Here is a 17604-nt window from a genome sequence, read left to right on the forward strand (position 1 = left end):
AGACCCGGAGAGATGGAATGGAAAGAACAACACACAAAGTATTCCGTCTAGATTTTCGATTCCGCATTTCATTTCAATTCTACCTTCATATGGCACATTTCCAGGCCTGTTGCATCGCGGGATTCCCATCTGAAGACGGACTTCCCGGGAATGTCCGTGTAATGATTAAGAGCGATTATCCTGTTCGCCCAGTGAAGGGACAGAACACTTGACAGTGTCATCCCCGAAAGCAAGAGGGATTGCTGGGGGGCCTGTGTGATCGACACAACCCTGGGTGGCCCTTTAAGGACTTCTCCCCACTCCCTTTTCTCACTCCCTCTCTCTCTTTTTTCTGTCTCTATTATTTGACCAAATGAATTCCCTGTCTCTGTCTTTTTTTCTGTCGTACCTTGTCAACTCTTTCTAAGACCTCTCTCTGGATCGTGCCGAGATAAAACAGAGGGAACATCCACAAGTGACTCATTATATCTCTCATCGCCTCACATGGAGATTAATTAATAATATTTTACTCGGCCATTGTCAAGTGCCTGTGTAATTCACCACCTTAAAACCTCCACTTGTACCACACCATGAAGAAAGAAAAGAGTTTTTTCTCTTATTCCTCTTGTTTTCACCTCCTCTCCTCCATTCTTTCTCTCATTCTGTCATTCCAGTGCTTTTTTTCCCCCTCCCTTGCTAATCATGGTGTTACAACAAAAGACGGGGCTCCATTATTGCATGTGTGCGTCCCAGAAGAAAGGAAATGAGAGCGGGACAGAGGGTGGCCGTGGCCTGACACCGCACGATTAATCTTCCAGTAAAGCCTTGTCAGGCAGCAACGGACACAAATGGATCGCTCCCATTAACTGGGGGAGTGTAGGTAAGGGCTTTAACAAGCGTTTACCAGAGTCCATTTTCTCACTAATGAAGAGGGGGAATACGCGACCTCCCAGCCAAACCTGCCAGACCGCACTTAAAGGTCTGGATGGAGGAGGAAAGGAGGGAGGAAGAAGCACCAGAGAAAGACAGCAGAGAATAAGCGAGCGTTGATTTAAAAAATAAAAAAGCGTCGCTCTCGGGCCCGGTGAGAGGTCAGGGCGTGTCCGCGTCACGGCTCGCCCGGCGCCCGCGAGGCAGAGGGAGGCCGACGTGAACGTGGGTTTGTGCTCGCATGGCGTCCGTCATCACGATGCAGAAATCTGTGAGATTGAAGACATCTCGCCTTTCTTAAAACCCGGTTCTTAACTGCCATCTATTCAATTCAGTTTCAATTCAGTTTATTTGTATAGCCCAATTTCACAAATTACAAATTTGTCTCGGAGTGCTTTACAATCTGTACACATAAACATCCCTGACCTTTGACCTCACATGGGATCAGGAACAACTCCCAAACAACCCTTCAGGGGGAAAAAAGGTAAGAACCCTTGAGGAGAGCAACAGAGGAGGATCCCTCTCCAGGATGGACAGGTGTCATAGATGTCATGTGACCAGAAGGACAGATTTAGAGTTAAAATACATTCAATGAATATGACAGAGTGGATGAATCTAACCCCTTTCTGCTCGCTTGACCACAGGCAAGCCAAGATGTGAACACCCAAATGTGGCCACAGTTGATTGACACACACACACACAGTCTGTCCAGTTTTTCCAATTTCTGTAATAGATATTCACGCATAAGGGCGCACAGTTGTCGCCTTCTTTGACACCCCGATCGTCTGGGAGAAAGACAGAGGGCCGCTCTGGTCGGTGTCATCTCACGAGGGGTTTGCATTTATGCGCTTTATGTTTTAAACATGTGTCTGTCGTCCTCTCGAGTCGTCTCCCGAGCCGTCAGAGTTCTGTCCGCGCGGCGCTGGAACCCGCCGGCGCCGCGTCACGGCTCTCTGAGATGTCTCGGCCTCACGGCCGCACTCCCGGAGGGGTGTTTGTGTGTTTTTCTTCCGAGTGTGTATATGTGTGTGTTTGTCTCTGTGAGTTTAGCAAGGGGAACTTGGACGTTGAATTTCTAATGCACGATGTCCTTTGTCCCTCGATGAAGGTTTTTTTTTGAGAAGCCACATGATGGCATGAGATATACTGGAAACATCAAGGATGACGCTGCGGGGGGGGGGAGTGATCCATCACCCGCCCCTCCGGATGTCAACGTGTTTCACTTTGAATCAGTGAACGCTGCAAACGCACGCTTAAAGAATCACATCATGAATTGCATCTGAGGACTTCTTTTCTATTCACGCCCATCGGGCTCTTTCCATAAACATGATGGGCGAGCGGCGAGCGGCGTCTTCCCGCTCGCCCCTCCGTCCGGCCGTGACGCCCGCCGGCCGAAGCCTCCTCCGGCGAGGCGCTCGCGTCACACGATGCGTTTGGCCGTTGTTTTCCTCCGTGTCAAGTGGCAGCTAACAATGAGCCCAGTTCCCCCGACCGCCGCCGCCATTAAAGAGATAGCGGCGCACGCTGACCCGGGTGATGCCGGTGAGAGAGAGAGAGGGAGGGAGAGAGAGGGAGAGAGGGAGAGAGAGAGAGAGAGGGAGAGAGGGAGAGGAGAGGAGAGGGGAGAGGAGAGAGGAGAGAGAGAGGAGGGAGGAGAGGAGAGAGGAGGAGAGAGAGAGACAGAGGAGAGAGAGAGAGAGGAGAGGAGAGGAGAGGGAGAGAGGAGGGAGAGAGAGAGAGGAGGAGGGAGAGAGAGAGAGAGAGAAAAGCCCGGCCCGTTTGTCTGTTATCACTGGTTCTGTTATCGCCGGCTCCCAGGGGAAACTACGAGAGGAAGACTTCACCTTCTTCCTCCCACACCCCCCCCCGCCCCGTCTTTCCGAGCACTCCTGCCCCCCCCCACACGCCCCAAACATTTTTAATTATATCTTCTCCCAAGTAGTGCGGCTCAGTAACCAAGGAGCTGACATTGATGCATGTGCTGATAAATCCGCAAACACTGGAAACAAGATTAACAAAGATTTTGAGGAAAGGGTGACAGCTAATTTTGCGCAATGGTCACGGCGCCTCGTCCAAGAGTGATGCTTCTGATCGCGAGCCACGCCCGAGAGGCCCCGCTCCGCTCGGGGGGGGATGTGATCGCGGCGCCAGGAGTTCCGCAGCATTTGCACTTTTCTAAATTGCGATTCTCTTTCCTCTCCCCGTCACTCCGGCGACCGTCCTGGTCTCTCACCCCCCCCCCACCGAGCATTTAGCTTCTTTGTCGCTTTTCTTCTCCCCGTCTCGTTTGATTGTGCGCTCCTAACTTCAAATGGCACGTTCACACTCAGCACAACGAGATGATTCACTTTACTTGATTGTCAACACATTTTGCCACACCTGCCATATTTGATATTACTAAGTGAGCCAGGAAGACACGAGCACAGATTAACCTATTATTAACATAATATGATGGTGTTTTTCATCTTCTGTCTCTAATTTCCCAAATATGCCACCTTCACGTGGTGATCGACAAAGAAATAACTTGAGAAAAGACACCACAGCCACTCAGCTTCTCCGTCCGTCTAGCTGTGTGTGTGTGTGTGTGTGTGTGTGTGTGTGTACATGTGACAGTTTAATCAGTAAGATCTAATCAGTAGTGTGTATTGTGGAGTCGCTGACATGCCACTCCAGGCCCGTGGTCCTGTCTCTGAACTGGCTCCAACCCACTGAGACACCGATACACTCTCCTCTGAGAAAGATATCAGTCTGCCTCATCACACACACACACACACACACACACACACACACACACACACACACACAGGAGGAGAGAGAACGAGATAACAATCTTACTTCCACAGCTGATTCCCTATTTTCCCATCGAAGAAGCCACACCACCCTCCCTCCTTCTCTCCTTCTCTCTCTCCTCTCCGCAGCCAATCTCGTGTCTATACAGTAGAAACATCTTGTGGATTTCTTTTGTTCTTTTTTCGTGCCTCTCTCTCTCTTTTTCTCCTCTTCCCTTTTTTCTCTCCACCTCTTTATGTGATGTCTCCCTTCTCAGAATCGCCTCCCCGTCTTCATCTGAAGGCGGCTGACAGCTTCTTTCACTTTTCTTTGTCAATTTCTCCTTCTCCCTCTCTGTAGCGCTCATTTTCATCTGAGCCCCCCCCCCCCCTCCTCTCTCCATCTGCTTTCGCTTTTGTTTGCTCGGCCCCTCTCCCATCCCAACTTGATAATGAGGAATGTGGTGTGACCCTGACCTCCATCGGCCCTGTAACCACCTCCGACCCCGCCAGGTGACCTCCGGTCCCTGTTTTGACAGCTTGATTAATTACAGAGCGTTATGATTTATGAGAAAAGCAGTATGTAAAAATAATAGACAACAGGTGGTCTTAAAAAAAAAAAAAAAGCGGTGGGTTTGAAAGAGCTTCAAGTGAGGATTGTGGGTTTGAGGGGGCCGGTCTGTGTGTGTGAGGGAGAGGATGTGTTTCACAGACGCTTTCCATGGTAAATTGCTTTTCGGACTTCTTTTTTTAAGGCTACATCGGGTTAATAGGAAAATGTCTCTTGCTCTACGCACGGTTTCCTTCGTTGGGACTTCCGTCCGTGTGTTTGGCCGTACGGTGAGAGCATGAAGGAGATTCCAACGTGCATGCGTAGCTCCATGTGCGAGCGATGGAGCGTGAACCCGGCCATGTGGTACCGACACCGTGGAAAATATATGGGAACACACACACACGCATGCATGTGCACACACACGTACACTACATTCTCCACCACCACTTCTCTAGGTTACATTTTGTGAGAATAGGCCGGACAGAGCAGCCCTCGTGTTTACCCTTCACACTTCAAACACAGCTTGTGATTGGCTGTGGTGACCTCCCTGGACCTGAGTGGCAGCTCCACTTAGAGACGGGTCAGACTCTCGTGTGTGTGTGTGTGTGTGTGTCAATACTGCGGTCGTCTCATTGAATGCCGGTTGATTCTACCACGTCAAGTTAGAAATTAATATTTAACTTTCATGTATCTCCTGAAAGGTCACACTTTACATGAAATACACACACCTCACTCACACTGCGACAGTCAGCAACATCGACAGGACCTCCAGTTCTCTCCCTTTGAGGTCACGATAACAGGGCGTGGGTGCAGGGATTCCTCTTTGACCTTTGACCCATGGAGGTCATAGTGGTCCTGTGATGTTCAGTGAGATTAATGCCCCGAACGCAACAGCACGGTGTCATTATTCTCCAACACGGTGTCGGTCGCTGGTGGACGACGCCGAGAGCAGCACACCTATTTGTCATCGCAACCGAGAAGTCAAAATCACCAAAATGGAGCTACAGGAACTGGGTTGGTTTATTATGACTTATTATGTGGGGATTTGTACAAATATACTACCGTTCAAAAGTTTGGGGTCACCCAGACAATTTTGAGTCTTCCATGAAAACTCACACTTTTATTTATCAAATGAATTGAACATTTCATAGAACATATAGTCAAGACATTGACAAGGTTAGAAATAATGATTAATATTTGAAGTATTAATTTTGTTCTTCAAACTTCAAGCTCAAAGGAAGGCCAGTTGTATAGCTTATATCACCAGCATAACTGTTTTCAGCTGTGCTAACATAATTGCACAAGGGTTTTCTAATCAGACATTAGTCTTCTAAGGCGATGATCAAACACAATGTACCATTAGAACACTGGAGTGATAGTTGATGGAAATGGGCCTCTATACACCTATGGAGATATTTCATTAGAAACCAGACGTTTCCACCTAGAATAGTCATTTACCACATTAACAATGTATAGTGTGTATTTTTGATTAATTTAATGTTATCTTGATTGAAAAAACAGTGCTTTTCTTTGAAAAATAAAGACATTTCTAAGTGACCCCAAACTTTTGAACGGTAGTGTAGATATGAGATTACACTCAACAATGTCACTGTAATTTCTATGAAATATAATACACTGGGGCATAAACACATGCACTTATTGTTATCCCATGGAAATATCCATGTGTGCCTAGACACACATCCAGACGTCCACGATGTTTGGATGTGTCCTGCCGTTGACCCCGACCGACCCGGTCCGAACACGTGGCCGCGGCGTCTCGCGTGTTCCTTCACGTGAACTCACTAACTACCTGTCCGGATGGCGAAGGAGGAAACATTCATTGACGGCGCTCTTCAAGAATTCCCCGTGGCGGTGTGGAATTTCTTTAATATCTTTCCTGAAAGGCGCACTCCTGTTTGGTGACAGCGTTGTCATCCTGATCGACGGATACTTCACCGCGGAGGTCAGATGCCTTATTTGTCTCTCGTCTCGTTCAGGAATGCCATTTTGAATGGCAGCTGAATATTTCTTCTTTAATACCCATCGTGATAATCATCATCATCTTCATCCCGGGATCATTGAACTCGGGCTTTTGCTTTTCCTCCTTCCCTCCGTGCTCGGTTAGTCGTGGCCTTCAGGACAGGGATGCTTCCCTCTCCTCCCACCTTTCCTCTTTTTGTTGCTTTTCTGCCCCTCCCCCCCCCCCTCCCTCCCCCCACCTCTCTCCCTGATTTATACATTACATAGTTAGGCAGGAGGGTATGGAGGCACCTATCATTCCATGATCTATATCTCTCTGTGTGCCCTCATTAAAAATACATGTGTATGCTTAAGGGAGACAATATAGAATATATAAATCAAAATGCTAACGGCATCAGAATAAGCCTCCTGTATTTATTTCCCCATAGCTTTCCCTCTGCGGGAAGAGGACTCTTTCTGCGTACGTATACTGAAGTATACTGGAAATATTCTTTATTTATCAAGCAGGTCATGTGATAATCTGTCGTAGCTACATCGCTGGCTGGGACTTTTCTTATGATAACATTTTATTTTTATTATTTTATTTAATTTTGTCGAGGTTTCATTGTAAAATGATGTCATCAAACTTTCATCATTGTGATATTTAAAGCTCTGGAGCTGATTGCACATCTGTCGAGACGGCTCTAAGATATCAGCGTTGCCGAGTTAACATTCACAGTTGTGTCTCCGCGAATGACACGCTGGTCTTCTGTAAAAAAAAAAAAATTTGACAAATGACTTGTGTAACATTTACTTGCACAATCGATAGCCCCGACAATTTCCACCTGGAAGGTGATTAATGCGACATCCACCCCCAATCCAACAACCCCCACCCCGCACCTCCCTCTCTCTGTGTGTCGTGCTGAGAGCAGATGAATCAGGCCTCAGAACTACGTGTGTGTGTGTGTGTGTGCGTGTGTGTGTGTGTGTGTGCGTGTTTATGTGGCATTGTCTGTCCAGGCGCTTCAGATGCTTGATCAACCGTTGATTGAACAGTGTGACTGAACAAATTCACAGATTCACAGACGTCGAGAAATGGCAAATAATTGACGCATAAACCGTCTTTGGCATCGCGCTGAGTGAGTTACTCACCAGCGTCTTCACGTCTCTCCTCTCACCGAGGTGCTGGAAACAGGTCGGGAGGAGCGAGACGGGGAGAGAGGAAGAGAAAGTGAAACGGAGAGGAAGAAATGTAAACGCCAGCGTGAAAAGCAGCGGAGGCATCGGGGATCTGAAGTTGTGCTCTTCTGTTCACTTCCTCCACTTTGAACTCATTTATAAATATTCAGCTCTACATATAAACAATATACAAATGAGCCCAGACATCCAGGCCAAGGTTAAAAACTCTGCCGCTCGCTGCAGACAAAACTACTCGACGAACTCCAAAGGTCAGCCTCTGATTTTGACCTGAACTATTTGTGCTCATTAAGATCAAGAAAAAGATAATCATGAGCACACAGCCTTATTTACTTTGACCAAATTAGTGTTCGACTACATTAGTGGAAGCGGCCACCGAATGCAGTCTTTGAACTTGGAAGTGAAAAGTTGAATTTAGAACGGAATTAAACGTGTACTTTTATTAGAAGAGGAGAAACCCAGGAAGTGGGCGATTTGTTTGAAATTAACTCGGGGGGGGGACAGACAGACAACAAAGCTGCAGTTTGTTAGACTTTTCTTAAGCAAACATTTGTGTCGGCCTTCCGATTGATCGCTTAAACAAAGACGGGTTGAAGAGAGGATGAAACAAATTGGGTTTAGCTCTGTTATCTCACATGTACACCACCGTTCAAAAGTTTGGGGTCACTTAGAAATGTCTTTATTTTTCAAAGAAAAGCACTGTTTTTTCAATAAAGATAACATTAATCAAAAATACACTCTATACATTGTTAATGTGGTAAATGACTATTCTAGGTGGAAACGTCTGGTTTCTAATGAAATATCTCCATAGGTGTATAGAGGCCCATTTCCATCAACGATCACTCCAGTGTTCTAATGGTTCATTGTGTTTGATCATCGCCTTAGAAGACTAATGGATGATTAGAAAACCCTTGTGCAATTATGTTAGCACAGCTGAAAACAGTTATGCCGGTGATATAAGCTATACAACTGGCCTTCCTTTGAGCTTGAAGTTTGAAGAACAAAATTAATACTTCAAATATTAATCATTATTTCTAACCTTGTCAATGTCTTGACTATATGTTCTAGGACATTTTCAATTTATTTGATAAATAAAAGTGAGTTTTCATGGAAGACACGAAATTGTCTGGATGACCCCAAACTTTTGAACGGTAGTGTATGTCGTGTCATTTATTCCACCAAATGTAGGTATGAGCTCATTGAAACGTTGTTTTCAATTGTTACATTTTGATGCCTTTTTATTTTTTTTGAAGAGACTATGAAAAGAACATTTCAGGTATTCGCCCCTGGGTATCGCTCGTTATCAAAAGGATGATTGATTTTGTGCCGGCGTGCCGATGACAATCCCGTCTCATCCGCTCTCGCGTCGGCCCTCAGATCCTCGCGCGTCTTTCCAGAGCCCCGCCGGTACCGTCAGCTCGCCCACCCTCATCGGTGTGCGCCTGGTCGGGTACGAGGGGTCTCGAGACCGGCGCTCTGTTAAAGCGAGAAAGGGGGCGCCGTGACTTAATGTGACATTACTGTGCGATCTGTGCGGTAGCTCGGCCTCGGGGAGAGGAGGAGTGGGAAAAATAGAGGGAGAGAAAAGAGGGAGATCTGATGGATAAAGGGACCCCGCATGCAACCAACAAAAAAAAAGCTCACGTAGAGACGGAGACGGACGAGGTCACGCGGAGCAGGGTGGGCCTGACGGGGAGGGAGAGTGTTCTGGTATTACAGTATTTACCTTCGCTCTCGGTTCCTTCGCGCCTCTTTATCGCCGAACGCTCTGTGTTTTTATTCTTTTTTATTTGATGTCAATTCAGTGGCGACTGAAATGCAAACAAATGATGATGCCGACGCTTTGCTCTCGCTTATTCTGCGACTGAGCATTTGTTCCCGGTCAGCCATTGTGCCTCGTTCAGATCTCAAACCAGACTGTAGCCTGCAGACATGTTCCCCTCCTCCTCCTCCTCCTCCTCCTCCTCCTCCTCCCCCTCCTCCTCCTCTTATTGGATATGCCATGCAGGGTGACCCTTTCTCCCTTGTCAGTCAAGTCTGAGCAGCGAATCGGGAGCTGCGTGTCGCTGAAACAAGGAAGTGGAGCGAAGGCTGTTGAGAAAAAGGGAGCGCCGTTTGCCCCAACCCTAACAGACCCCCCCCCCCCCCCCGACTGAAGACTAATAAAGTAAGCTGCCTGAGATCCACTTTCAATAGCAGCCTATAGGCTGCGCGCTGATTTTCAAAACGTGAGACGCATCTGCACGGATACGTCAATGCACTGAAATGCAAGTGCGATGCGAAGACGAGCGTTTCTTTCTCCTTTTCAGCAAGCGGCCGCACACACAACCTCGAATTCATGCGACCGCGCCATCCACTTCCCTCGCTGCACGCACCCGTGACCGCTATCAGCCGCTCTGTACCTGTCGAGTGCCGTCCTCCTCCCCGTGCCCAAAGCCCCGCTCGCCACACGAGAGCTCTCACATCAAAGCTCCGCTGAGCTCCACACGCACACATGAAACGCTCTCGCTCTGGCCGCCTCGCCCCTCCAGCCATGAGACGCATTTCATTTCATTACAACGCCACGAGAAAAATCGAGGCGCCGCTGTCTTAAAGGGACGTCTTATTTACTCCCTCTCACACTTGTGTACTCACTTACATGTGGACACACACGCGGACACACACGATCCGCTTTCTTTACAAATAATGATCTGTTACCATCAAAGTTCTAGTGGACAAGCGGCGTCTAATTTGACCATAAAAAGGGAACATCTCTGTCATGAAAAAGGACGGACGGTACTGTGAAGGAAGTGCAGTATGACTTTGGTTACGTCATCGTAAATCACAAATAATGCTTGACGCGAGATTATTGCAGCTTCACATGTTTTCTTTAATTTAATTCTAATTGCCGCGCAGGTAGTAGAGAGCATTTGGGTTTTCAAAGACCTCCACGACGCTGCATGTGGGAAGATGACGGAGGAAGGGCTTCGTCGCGATGACGAGACGAAGCCCCGGTTTCCTTAGCAGCGACGGCCTTTGTTGTGCTATCTGGTGCGGGACAGGCCGACAAAGGAGAGCTCAGAAGCGTCCGGAGCGGGGTGATGGCCCCCCCCCCCTAGAGGGGTCGTGGCGACCCTCTTGACCGCTGGCCCCCGGGGGCAGGAACGCAGTGTGGCGGTGGCACAGGGGCACCCGCAGGGCATGGGAAGAGATTTAGCCTGCATGCTGCAGCAGAAAGACGAGACCGACCCGACGCGGGGGGACCGTGTGTGTGTGTGTGTGTGTGTGTGTGTGTGTGTGTGTGTGTGTGTGTGTGTGTGTGTGTGTGTGTGTGTGTGTGTGTGTGTGTGTGTGTGTGTGTGTGTGTGTGTGTGTGTGTGTGTGTGTGTGTGTGTGTGTGTGTGTGTGTGTGTGTGTGTGTGTGGAGGACAAAGGCAAAGTGACCCGACGTTAGCAATGTGTGAGAGAGAGATTTAGTGGAATGAGAAGCAGGGTGACCCGAGATGTGCAGTCTGCATTTGTGTCAGATTCACACTCTGACAGCACGTCAACACACAAAGATCAGATTGAGCAGGTGTAGCCAGTGTGTGTGGGAGACTTAGCCGTTAGCCAGGAACACAAAGACCCAACGACCCGACTCGACCGGCGTCTGGAGAGATTTAAAGACGAGGACGATGAACATTAGCTCTGTGGGAGAAATGCGTCCCGTGGGTCTCCGGGGTAAGGCTTGACACTGCGCTGTTTATTTGATTATATTTATATTTTCCTCTAAATCAGGTTTTATTTTGTGGGTTGGTTTATAACCCATTAGACATCCACAGTAATAATTAACACTATTTAATGGTAAAAACATACAGGAAATACGATATGGGAATCACATTTATAAAAGAGAATGATTTTAATTGAAGGGGAAATGTTTTTTTCCCTTCCCCCTGCGTGCTCGGTCCAGCTCACCAGACTCGCCATTGGATATTTGATGGAGAGAAGAAGAAGAGGAGGAGGCGTCTGGGCGGGGAGAGCGGCGCCGTCGACCTCCGTGTTCAAATAAATGATGGTTTCCGACATGGAGGTGAACTCGGCGGCCCTTCGTACGACAACACTGGCCGCCTTCACAGCGATGTCCTTCTGGGTGACCGGACGGCTGAAAGGGTTAGCGCCGTTAGCTCGGTTAGGTGTGTTAGCCTCTCCATAAGAAAGGACATAGGCCCCTCGGGGTTAGCATAAGGACGCTGAAGGCTAGGAAACGGGCCACTTGAGGTTACCAATAGGATGCTGAAGGCCAGAAAGGGGTTATTGACCGCTCAGGGCACTGAAGACTAAACACGGCCGCTCGGGGTTAGGGTCAGAACACGTGGACCAGACCATTAACTCTTGGCCCCGGGAACCAGGATTAGGGGAAAGGAGAAACGCACACAAATCGACGCAATGGTGGTTAAGTCTGATATTTTTTCTCCCCGTCATTCTGTCCTTTGACGGCACACTTTAATGAGTCATATTTCAATTCAATTCAGTTTATTTGTATAGCCCAATTTCACAAATTACAAATGCTTTACAATGTGTACACATAGACATCCCTGACCTTTGACCTTTGACCTCACATGGGATCAGGAACAACTCCCAAACAACCCTTCACGGGGAAAAGGTAAGAAACCTTGAGAGAACAGAGGAGGATCCCTCTCCAGGATGGACAGGTGTCATAGATGTCATGTTACCAGAAGGACAGATTAGAGTTCAAATACATTCAATGGATCTGACATATGCACTTGCATATTTGAGTTTTTATTTATGATATTTGTGCTCGTCAGTATTGAGTTTTTAAGCCATTTATGGATTTCAAATGCGATCTTGTGTTCATGATGTTGCTGCCTGCGGTTGAGCTTCATCAGTTATTGTCTCAGGCTGCCACCAGTGGGCAGTGGCACAGAGCTGGTGTCGATCCGGTCCACTGCAGCTCTCCGGCTCCCCTTCCTTCTCTATTTATCTTTGTCTTGTCGTTTAATCGATCCATCAATCTTTACCCTTCCTCTCTGCTTCTCACTCTTTCTTTCCTCTCCGTCTCCCTCTGTTCTTTTTCACCGGGCGGTCCATCTGTCTGAATGTTTGTCTGAACTTGTTGTATTTGTGTGCAAATGTATCCGTGGTGTCCGCAGGCTGAAACACGGCGCACTAATAGATTCTCATCTATTTCCTCTGTAAGTTAACTTTTTCCCGCGTCCATACGTAAACAGAGACTCATACAAATCCAGGTTTGCAGAAATGTTCTCGATGTAGAATGTGCATACAAACTATAAAGTGGACATGTAGTTTTTTCGAGTCATAAATCACTTGCTAAATTACCATTAGACTCGCTGTACCTTGGAGTAAAATACAAAACTTTATTCCATCATCACGCTGATGTCGTAGGGATGTAAAAAAAAATAAAAAATGGAATTAGAATTTCATAACTCAGGTGTTGAATATTAACTACAATCTAATGTAATCATAAAAAACATTTTAAATTGTAATTTTAAAATGAAATAATTTGCAATTTGATCAAGTCCAATTTTCTTCTGGCTTGAAAATGCTTTCCTAAATTTATCCTCGAATTATTAGTAAGTTGCACTTCACACGTGCGTCCAGCGAGGGAAGGGAAGCCTCGTCTGGATTTGAAAGGGAGTGAGAATCAAACTAATTTTCTAATCTGAATAAGTGAGAATGTGTCATTTTGCCGTTGTCAACACGCGGCAGGTGCTAAGGGAAGGGGTGTGTGGCAGGTTTGATGCCACAGGAGGGACACACACTCACGCTGCGCCGCCGGAAGACGAGCAGTTTGAGTTCACACTTATTACGGAAGAGGAGCCGCGCCGCCTTGAGAGGACGGCGTGTGTGTGTGTGTGTGTGTGTGTGTGTGTGCGATTTGCAGAGGAAGCTGAGCGACGCTCCCTCTCTTAACTCCCTTTTTTATACAGCCCTGGAGACTTTGGTTTTCCTTAATGTGTTTCTTTTGTGTGTGTGTGTGTGTGTGTGTGTGGTTGTAGTATGGGGGGGGGGGGGTGTATATGACAATGGGGGTTGTGTCTAAAAAGCAGAATCAAAGTGTCACAGGAATCCATTCATTTCCTGCTTTTGACAATAAATAGTTCATTAAAATGACTTCAGAGTCGAAGAAGTTACCGAAAACTTGCGTCTCGCTTCCGTCATTCTTTTTTATCATCGCCACTTCTGTGTTTTTTATTTCCTTGTCGTCTCATATTTACCTCTTCTTTTCAGTGTTGTCGTTTCGCAGCGCTGCGCTTATTATTTATTAACTTACATGTACACTTTCCGCATGAAAACTTTGACGGCTATTTAAATATTTGTAGAGGTTTGACGGTCGTTCCGACGGGGTTGAAGTCCCGGACACACAATAACATGAACGTGCACAGATACTCTTTTGTTGAGTGACGGTGGATCGATTGGGTTTCATAAGAAGTGACACGCGGCCTTTGGAGTCACTAAACGCTTCTCACCGACTGAAACCACCGGCGCTGAATTAAAATCCCTGGGTTCCTCCCCAGGCTCGGCCCAGCTGTGACACACACTCCTCTCTCTCTTTCTCTGCCATTTCTTTCAGTGTGGATTTGCGTTATTACCCCAGTTGTCTCGCAATCTGTGTGTTGTGTTATTATTTCCTCATAGATATCCACTACAAGTCTATTTCTTAAACACATGGACCCCTGTCAGACCAGAAGGTTTTTAAGCTTTAATTTAGCAGAAATTATCGTTCAATGTTCTATCAGTTTTTCTGAGTAGATTTGACCTAATTAATATTGTCTCTTTCTGTTAGTAAAAAAAAAACACAAACAACTAAAAAAGGACAACTGTCTTGTAGACATTTCATTTTAGGTTAAATAAAACATATTAATGCATTTCAAAAATCTAAAAGAAATTACAAAAGAATTAAAAAAGTAGAAAATACACAATCATCATTGGTCCCTGTTTAACATGAATTTTCTACAGCTCTCTTTTTCTCTCTGACACACACACACACACACATTTTTCATGCTCTTTGCCGAAGATATATTTATTATATTTAATATACAGTATCGAGTCCTTTTCCCCATAGATAATTTGCGACTCATTTTGAAGCCTTTTGTTTTCTTAACCATGTTTATTTGTCAGTTTAGTTTTACATTATATATTATTTCATACAGCACTTTGTTATAATACAAGTTCTATACATTTACAGTTATATTATACTTCACCAATAAAAGTGTCTATATAACATCTGATGCATCCTAAATGCAACAGGAAGCACGACTCTGACGTTGCGGCTTTGTGTCTCTTCTCTGTTTTAGGAGGGCTACGCTGTGATGGTGCTCAATCCCAACGAGAACTACCTGGAGCTGGAGAAGCCGGCCGTCTTCTCCCCGCTGCCCTCTCCCACCGAACCCTCCGACGAACCCGCGGAAAAGAAGGAGCGCAAAGAAGATAAGGAGGGCAAAAAGAAGAGAGAATTTTATGAGAAGTACCGCAACCCACAGAAGGAGACGGAGACCGAACGGATCCCTGTACGGGTAAGTCTGAGAGGGAGAGGAGGGAGGGAGGAAGAGGGAGAAAAGGAAGGCAGGAAGGACGTGTTGGAGGTGGACAGAAGCGCCGATGTTTGAGTGACAGTTCCGGGTCGTGGGAGCAGGTGGGAGGAGAGACACAGGTGAGAACATTTGAGGGAGGAATGTGGACAAGTTTTTGGAAGAGACAAAAGTGGGAGGAAGGTGCAGGGACGAGGAAGGTGGGAGGCAGCTAGCTGAGGAAGCTAGGGAAGGAAACGTTCGGTAACGAGGGCTGAAGGGCGGATGGGAGGCCGAGGGAGAAAGAGAGGCTCTTGTGTGGTCAGCCCGTGTGTGAAGAGGTTGGCCGAGCTCCAGTCGCCTCTCAGTGAGCAAGTGTGAACCACATGGCCACCTCCCTCTCCCCCTCTTTCCCTCCCTCTTTTCTCTCTCTCAGACGGTGGGCTGGTCAGTGGAGCTCTGGCCCTTCACTCTTGTTGACCGCTGGGAATATTATCTCCCGAACACACACTCTGCAAACACACTGCAACATTCTTATCGCGCTACACTGACTGTACACCCTCTAATTACACACACACACACACACACACACACACACACACACACACACACAGGAGGAGAGATGTGTGCGTTGCACATACACACAACTCCAACAGTTTACCTTGTGGTCAAACAAAGGAAGCAACCACCTACATAAATATGGTATTAGTGATTAGAATTTAAAACAATAACGTCCTCTGCATAGATCTCTTTTGTTTCTACCCCAGTCAACAACATTCAGAATTTCATTTATTTATTTTTGTACTCCCCTAAAAAGCTCTCATTCAGTAAGATTTTGCAGATTCAGGGCACAACGAGCGAGGCGTTCTCCCTGAGACAAGTGTCCTCATCAATTATCCGTCTGACTCGTGTGTTGATGGCGGCGCTTGTACCTCTGTGTGTGCGTGGGCTTGGCGTGTGTGTGAGACACGTCAGTCTCTGGTGTCTGACGAGAGTCGGGGCTGTTTTGGGACTTGCGGGCCGTGTGTGAGCTGTCAGCGCAGGCTGCTCTCCCCCTCACTGACACTACCTTTACACACACGCTAATAAGGGATGATTAGCCGCGGTTCTATCGTCCTCCATCACACTTCTTTGCGTGTGCGCTGGCGTCCCGGAGCAGTCTGACATGAAACTGACATGGAACTCTTGTGGTTAACACTCCGTGTTTTAATCTAGTCAAAGTTACTTCTATATTGTTCCATTTTATAAATGAATACTTAAAATGCACTGCTTATTTCTTATGAGCTTGTTATATCAATAATTGTCATCTACATTTTATTCTACTTGCATGAATAAGACTACAAAGAGTAAGTGTGTATTCATTTGTTTTATTTTCACGATAGCAATGTGATATCCCAACCAGGGATCCCCTATCCTACGAGGAAGCATGCTATATTATTCACATCTTATAGATATTTGGTGTATCTTGCCAGCATAATGCATGCTGGACAGCATCAATTCAGTTTTTTTGTATAGCCCATTTTCACAAATTACAAATGTGTCTCAGAGTGCTTCACAATCTGTACACATAGACATCCCTGACCTTTGACCTTTGACCTCACATGGGATCAGGAACAACTCCCAAACAACCCTTCAGCGTAAAAGGTCAGAACCCTTGAGGAGAGAACAGAGGAGGATCCCTCTCCAGGATGGACAGGTGTCATAGATGTCATGTGACCAGAAGGAATCATTACACACACATTAAAACACAGGAACAACACAATGAATACGACAGAGTATGAATAGTTGGTAGTCTGCGTATTCCACCATCCAGACCTCCACGGTCCATCAGGCGGATGCATTGAGACGAGGCGTGCAGCAGCGGTTTGTCTTTTTGAAGCTGTAGTGTCTTGGAAATCCTGTGCAGTTTTCCAGTCGAGGCCGTTCTCCCATCATAATGAGAACCTGAAGAACATCACACACCAGCCCAGTGTCATGTCCAGTTCCTTCTCAGTTTAATAGAAGTCCGTACATTGATAATTGATCTAGCTGCCGATAATACTGCAGTATCCAGCGTTGAAGATTTAGTTACAAAAAATGTTTCTCTCTGTTTGTTTCAGCCGAACGGGCTCATACACAATGATCCCCATAAGCCAGAAAAGTAGGCGTCATGTAGACGGTTTAGATTTTCTATCCAAATATACTTAGATGCAGGGATTGCAAGACTCGGGATGAAGATGAATGAGTTAGCAGGTTGGCTCTGTGTTGGTGCCCCTTGAATTCTGCCCTTTGACCCAGGAGTCAGCAGGATGCTTGTGTGTGTGACCTCTCCTCACGCCTCCTCCTGCACTGCTTCACTCTCTACAGCTCTGCCTCTGTCCGCCCCAGAGTAAGCTGTCACACACACGCACACGCACACACACACACAGGCACACAGAAAGCACACATGCAGTAATGCATATACGCACACACATACCAACAGACAAAAGAGTAAAGTAGGTGGAAAAAGAACTAAGGTTTTGACGTGTGTGTGTGTGTATTTGTGTGTGTATTTGTGTGTATGTGTGTGTGTGTGTTGGGTGGGTGCTGTTCAAAAAGATGAAAACAGCCCTGCTAAGGAGGTTTGATTTGATCCACCACCCACCCCGACTAACAGAGGTGAAGGAGAGGGATACACACACACACACAAACCCACACACACACACACACAAACCCACACACACACACACTT

General features: G+C 46.7%; 1 protein-coding gene across 10 annotated transcripts in view; it reads left to right on the forward strand.

Annotated features, from left to right (window-relative positions):
- fam172a (family with sequence similarity 172 member A) overlaps positions 1-17604 on the forward strand; it is a 230204-nt gene that overhangs the window by 69970 nt on the left and 142630 nt on the right. For all 10 annotated transcript variants that reach the window (XM_056417916.1, XM_056417914.1, XM_056417919.1 and 7 more), the window contains exon 7: positions 14682-14900. In XM_056417916.1, the coding sequence (XP_056273891.1) occupies positions 14682-14900 (219 nt within the window). The remainder of the gene's footprint in view (positions 1-14681; positions 14901-17604) is intronic.

The sequence above is a fragment of the Pseudoliparis swirei genome, chromosome 7, assembly GCF_029220125.1.
Source record: "Pseudoliparis swirei isolate HS2019 ecotype Mariana Trench chromosome 7, NWPU_hadal_v1, whole genome shotgun sequence".
Taxonomy (NCBI): Eukaryota; Metazoa; Chordata; class Actinopteri; order Perciformes; family Liparidae; genus Pseudoliparis; species Pseudoliparis swirei.